The following is a 5,849-nucleotide window of genomic DNA, read 5'->3' on the forward strand; positions in this document are numbered from 1 at the left end:
GGGGGGGGGACGGGAGAGGGAGAGAGGGAGAGAGGAGGGGCGTTTCGACGGGCGACGAGATGCCTCGGGGAAAGGGAGATGAAGGCAAGCAAAAAATGGACAGGGGGCGTGGGTTGGGGGGAGAGAGGGGAGCATTTCTGGCGGTGCCCCTGACACGGCCGGGCGCGCGATGGCCGCACTTGGCCGTGCTCGGGCGGCCACAGCCGGCACCACACATACACACACACGTCACACACACACGTACAAGCACATACAAGCACATACAAGCACACAAGCCAGGGGCCATTTTGGCGCGGGCGGCCCGCAGGGCGGGCGAAACGGCGGCACCCGCGACCATGTGACCATTTTCATGGCTCGGCTCCCATGCAGATCCGGCCGCCGAGACTGGGGACGGGGTGGGGGGCTCGTGTGCGGTCCGTGTGTGCGCGTGTGTATTCCCGCGCACAAGCAGGCGCGGGCACGGATCGCACGGGCGCAGCGAGGGCTTCATCAACCCCCCAGCCGCGGGCACGATCTACGGCGCCAGCACACCTCTCGCCCCTCCCCTCCCCCCCTCCCCCCTTGTTCCACCTCCCTCATCCTTCCTCTTCCAATCCGGGTGCTCTGCTCTTTCGCCCCTTCGTGATGAACGTTTCCTGCCTTCGCCTAGGCTCCCGGGTCGGGAGGCCAGCCTTCCTCCCTGCCCGGGCACTGTCGGCCGTCAGCGTGGGCGCGCGATCGTACTCCTCGACCGGCGTGATGGCCACCCGGGCGGAGGCCGCCGCCGCTGACGACGACGACGACGACGACGAGCTCGCCCACCCCGCCCTCACCCCCCTGGATGAGGTCCCAGCTGTCAAGTGCCAGCTAGTCAAGCAGGCCCTGGAGCTGATCAAGAGCCCAAACTTGCTTGTAGCCCCCTCCCCAGATAGGGCGCCTCGCAATGGGCTCTTCTCCCTGTGGAAGCCGCCCGGCTTGACGTCCTTCTATTGCCTGGAGGTGATGGGCCGGTCACTTGCGAGTGATCTGATCCGGCGCATCGAGGCCGGGGAGTTCCCCCCGGCTGGGGGGTCCCCGTCGGCCAAGGGCTCTTCACCGGCCGGGCGGCCACCGGAAGAGGAGGAAACCATGCCGGCACACCTGGCCGCCAGGAAGGTGGCTCGAGGCCTGCGGGTCGGTCATGGCGGCACGCTGGACCCCCTGGCATCGGGTGTGCTGGTGGTCGGCGTCGGACGGGAAGGCTGCCGGAACCTGACCGGCGCGCTGACCGAGCACCGGAAGTCCTATGTGGCGCGGCTGCGCCTCGGCGTGTCGACTAGCACCTCGGATCGCGATGGGGCGGCCCTCTGGGGGTCGGCCATGCACTCGGCTTCCGACGAGCAGCCCCCCGAGGGGGATGCCTTCACGGGGCCTTTCAGTCGGGCGAGCCTCATCCGGCGCTTTGGCACGGCCAATTTGGCCGCCCTGCCGGTGGGCATCCTCCAGGCTGCCCTGCGGGAGCACATTGCGGCCTTGGTCGGCGATCACCTCCAGACGCCGCCGATGTGCGTCCGACCCGGCCCCTCTTCCTGCTTCTCTGCGCCAGCGCACAATGGCACACTTGCTCCCGCCGTCCTCCCCCCCCCCCCCCCCCCCCCCCCTCCCCCATGCCGTTGTCTGTGTTTTGTTCTGACGCACGGCCAACCTGCATCCCTCCCCCCCCCCCCCCCCCCCCCCCCCCCCCCCCGCCTCTTCCACCATGCCGTTGTCTGTGTTTTGTTCTGACGCACGGCCAACCTGCATCCCTTGCCCATTCTTCCCCCCCCCCACCTGCAGCCAGTCGGCCAAGCAGCGCAATGGCCTGCGCCTGTACCAGACCTTCCGGTATCTGCTGGAGCATGGCCACATCGATCGGGCCCTGCTGCAGGAGCACCACGAGGAACTGATCCTCAGTAAGAAGCGCCCGGTCACCCTGGCCAAGATCAATCGCGACAACCGCGTGGTCCGGCGGAAGCTGGCCCTGGCCGGGTTCGACTCGCCAGCCACATTGGACTATCTCGGGGCCACCTTCCTGTCCTTCGCCCTGGGCGAGCCTCAGCCCCGGCCGGATGCCGACCTGGCGCGTGCCTTCGCCGAGCGCCCTCTGGATGTGGAACTCCTCGGGCCCGAGTCCGGGCCCCACAGCAAGACCACGGCCGCCGGGTCGGCCCAGCAGGTCGACCACCGGGATATCTTCCAAATGGCCGGGTCCTACCTGCCCGAGACCAGCCAGGTGACCCTCTTTGGTGCCACGGTGCTGGATGCCCCGTCGCCCGTGCTTCCGGCCCCGGGCCCGGGGGGCGAGTCCCTCGACCAGCAGGGGCTCACCCTGGCAAGCCCCAGCGCCACGTTGAATTTGGAGCACTGCCTCGATGTGGACATCGACATCCACTGCTCCTCTGGCTTCTATGTCCGGTCTCTGATCGAGTCGGTCGGCCGTTCCCTCGGGGTGCGTGGGATTTCCCGGCCTCCTGGCGCTTGGGCACGCCCTGCTTATGTCCACAGATCATATACATATATGTTTATATGTGTGTGTGTGTGTGTGTGTGTTTTTCTTCGCGTGTTTTGCCTTTGATCCTGACACCCTGGATGTCTGTCCCTCTTCCCGCCCCCTCGCCGGGCTTGTGACTCTCCCCCCTTTTGCAGTGCGGCGCGCACATGGTTCAGCTTTGCCGGACATCGCAAGGACCCTTCGACCAGCGTGTCTCTCTCGACGTGCGTTGTTTTTCCCCTTCCCTGCCTCATGCGCCCGGCCTCCGCCGCGGTTTCGCGCGCTCTGACAAAGTTGCATGCCCCGTCCAGTTGGCCAACCTCAAGTGGAAGGACCTGGACAGATTCCTCTGAATGCCCAGGCCCCCTGTCCGGCTCGAATAATACACCCCCCTTAGACGTCCGAATTTCGGCCCAGCCGGCGCGCCGGACAAGCACATGCAAGTGTAGGGAGGCATCCGTATGTGCCCGGGCGCCAGCGAGAAGGGCACAGCGGGGGGCAGGTGAGGGCAGGGCCAAACGAAAGTCGGGCACGCGGAATCGCACGCCCGTGCGCATGCGCGCGTGAAAGGCGATCGGGGAGGGGCGGGAACGATCGACCACCGTGGATCTGAGACTCCGGAACCCGGGGCGAGCCCGTGATCCCGCGATCACGCACTGTCCGGTGTTGGTTGGACGCTCCCCCCCCCCCCTGGGCGCATCGCCTCCCTGTCTGGCTCGCGCGCCCTCGGCTGGCGGGTCCCCTGCCGGCGGGGGCGCACTTCGCGAGTCTGGCCGCGCCGGCCAACGCCCGGGCAGGGAGGGGGGGCGAATGGGGGGACGCGCCCATTGCCGAGGATACAGATCGGCCACCCTTCCCCGGGACCGGGGTTGCACCGGGGTGGGACAGCTTTTTTCCCTCCCCTTCTCTCCCTGCCCCGTGCTCCTGTCTCATCCCTGTCTTTTCTTCCCGCTTCTGCCCGTCTTCCCGTTGACGATGGCCTTTTTTCGCGCGCTCCTGGACAAGATCGACCCGCCCCTGGACTTCAAGGGGCAGCAGCTTGCTGAGCAAATCCAGTTCTGGGGGAGCGTCGTGGCAATGGTGTGTCCTTCTTGCCCTTTCCGCTGCTCCCTCGGCCTGCCTCTCCTTCTCTCTCTCTCTCTCTCTCTATGTCTTTCTCCCGACCAGAGGGCCTGGATGCTGACCTCCTGGCCAATGGCCGACATCTTGGCTTCCCTCTGCCATGTGCATGCCTGTCTTCTGCGTGCCCTCTCCGCAGACCCTCACCGTGGTGTACACCTTGGTCACGGGGAAATTCATCCCCGACGCCTTCTACCTGTTTCTCGCCTGCTTTGGCCTCCTGGCCGTGGTGCGTGCACATGCTCTCGCCCGTGCTGCGCTTGCTTGTCCTCCCGTCCCTCGCAGCCGGTGTACCTGCCCGCTGACGCCAGTGTCCCACTCTCACTCCTGACACCACTACCGCTGCCATCGCCGCCGCCGCCGCCGCCGCCGCCGCCGCCGCCGCCGCCGCCGCCGCCGCCGCCGCCGCCGCCGCCGCCGCCGAAAGATCACCGTCCCCTCGTGGCCCTTCTTCCGGAAGAACCCCATCCCTTGGGCCGCGAGCGAGGGAGCCTCTGGCGCTGGCTCCGAGGAGGAGGCTCGCCCGATCGAGGACACCGCCGTCTCGTCAACCGTCGAGACAGCCACCTCGGGCGTCACCGTCGCCAGACGCTGAGGGAGGAAATAGACTGGGCCCTTTGCTTTGATTGCTTTTCTTTTGTCTGGTGTCGGCCTCCCTCGCGCACGCCCGCGCGCTCGCGCGCCTTCACCCATGCCTCAATGTTTCACATGCTCACGGGCGGAGCAATCTCCGTTTTTCGTCGGGGACAGGGACGTGGGGCACTCGTTCCAGACCAGGAACCATATGTCGCAAGTATGTATTCCCCCGTGAGGGAGCCCTCCCCATACCGTCGGGGGCGTAGCTCAAATGGTAGAGCGGCCGCTTAGCATGCGGCAGGCAGGGGGATCGATACCCTCCGCCTCCATTTTTTTGACACTTCCCCCAACTGGCCGCAGTCCCCGGTTCGACGTTCCCGCCATTTTCCGCCCCCCCCCCGACCCGCCCCTGGACTAAGGACAGAGGAGGTTTATTTTTTCCGAGCGCGGCCTGGCCCGTGCCCCGCTCGCCGTGGCGGGAACTAGCCCCCTCTCCTTCTTCCTCCCCCCCCCCTGCCCTTTTCCTGTTCCCTGGCCTGTCCGTCCGATCCGCCTGCCTTCCCATTTTCTGTGCCCCCCTCCTCTCTCTCGCTCTCGCTCTCCCTCCCCCCCCCTCTCTCTCTCTCTCTCTCTCTCTCTCTCCTTGCTGCGGTCTCGCCACGGTCCTGCGCCCCGCGCCTGCTCTGCGGCCGACAGAAGTCTGCCCGTCTGTGCGCCCCTCGCCCCTCGTACGCGTTTGACGCGCCACCCCCCCGCGCCCCTCTGACTTGCCCGCCGCCTGTGCCCCATTCGCAGGATGTCCTGCTAGCTGTCTTGCCATGGGAGGAACACACTCAAGGCCACCGGGGTCCCTTCTCCGTACGCACTTCGCCATCTGCCCCTGGTCGTTTGCCCCCAGCTGGCGTACTCACCATGCATGGGTTCCCCTGCCTCGCGGTCCGCCCCCCCCCCCTTCTCGCATCTGCCAGCCTCGGAGCGCAGCTCCTGGAGGCAGCGGCACAAGGCGAGTGTGACCTCGGCTCTCGGTGACGCCCACACCCTGGTGTCCTACCTCACAGCCGGGACGCTGCCGCTCTTTGCCGGACGCTGCCTGGCCCCCCTGGCACAGGACCTCACCATCCAGGAGCCCTCCGTCTATGAGGCCCACCACTGCATCATCTCGGCCGTCCTGTATGTCCTTTGCTCGCCCTGCCCAGCCCTCTCCCCCTCGCTCTTTTTCTCCGTAGACCCCCCCCTCCCGCGGCTCGGCGGCTGACCTGCTTCGCACAGTGACACGGACATCACCTTTCTGGAGCGCGCGGCCAAGGGGTTCCCCCTGCAATATTCGGACCCCGATGTGGTGGGGCACCTGTTCCCCCCGGTGGAGGGCCCCCCCCTGCCGGCGTCGACCGCCCTCCCGCCCATGCGCCATCCCCAGGAGCTGATCTTCGGCTTCGCCCCCTTGCACATCGCCATCGCCCAGTGGTGGGTGGCTGTGCGTGGGCTCTTCTTGGATGGCACCCCGCCCGCCAGCCTCCTGGGTGCGCCCTGCTCCCCCGCCCCCCCCCCCCCCCCGCGAACGCGCTCACGGCAGTTCGCCCTCCAGTGCCTGGAACAATCAACATCCCCCACCGCCTCCCTGTCCGGCTTCCCGGCGGGCCCCGGTCGTGAGCGACCTGCACAACCC

General features: G+C 67.4%; 3 protein-coding genes and 1 non-coding gene across 4 annotated transcripts in view; all 4 read left to right on the top strand.

Moving 5' to 3' along the window:
* Nucleotides 1-624: 624 nt before the first annotated feature.
* On the top strand, nt 625-2,894 carry H696_01953 (hypothetical protein; the record flags this gene model as incomplete). The annotated part of the gene is made up of 4 exons (XM_009495856.1): nt 625-1,523; nt 1,795-2,446; nt 2,644-2,712; nt 2,800-2,894. 4 exons carry the CDS (start codon nt 625-627, stop codon nt 2,839-2,841), a joined length of 1,662 nt encoding a protein of 553 aa, XP_009494131.1. The 3' UTR covers nt 2,842-2,894.
* A 459-nt stretch (nt 2,895-3,353) lies between these two features.
* Nucleotides 3,354-4,233, top strand: H696_01954 (hypothetical protein). Its single transcript, XM_009495857.1, has 3 exons — nt 3,354-3,568; nt 3,747-3,836; nt 4,035-4,233. The coding sequence occupies exons 1-3, from the start codon at nt 3,464-3,466 to the stop codon at nt 4,200-4,202; spliced, it is 363 nt and encodes a 120-aa protein (XP_009494132.1). The 5' UTR covers nt 3,354-3,463; the 3' UTR covers nt 4,203-4,233.
* Nucleotides 4,234-4,439: 206 nt separating this feature from the next.
* H696_01955 lies at nt 4,440-4,512 on the top strand. The gene has a single exon. It is a non-coding gene; the product is annotated as a tRNA-Ala (tRNA).
* Nucleotides 4,513-4,805: 293 nt separating this feature from the next.
* Nucleotides 4,806-5,849, top strand: part of H696_01956 (TKL/MLK protein kinase) — an 8,502-nt gene continuing 7,458 nt past the window's right edge. Inside the window, exons 1-4 of the mRNA XM_009495858.1 lie at nt 4,806-4,893; nt 4,979-5,041; nt 5,152-5,353; nt 5,453-5,703. Coding sequence (XP_009494133.1) covers nt 5,002-5,041; nt 5,152-5,353; nt 5,453-5,703 — 493 coding nt within the window. The 5' untranslated portion in view covers nt 4,806-4,893; nt 4,979-5,001. The remainder of the gene's footprint in view (nt 4,894-4,978; nt 5,042-5,151; nt 5,354-5,452; nt 5,704-5,849) is intronic.

The sequence above is a fragment of the Fonticula alba genome (assembly GCF_000388065.1).
Source record: "Fonticula alba strain ATCC 38817 unplaced genomic scaffold supercont2.3, whole genome shotgun sequence".
Classification (NCBI taxonomy): Eukaryota; order Rotosphaerida; family Fonticulaceae; genus Fonticula; species Fonticula alba.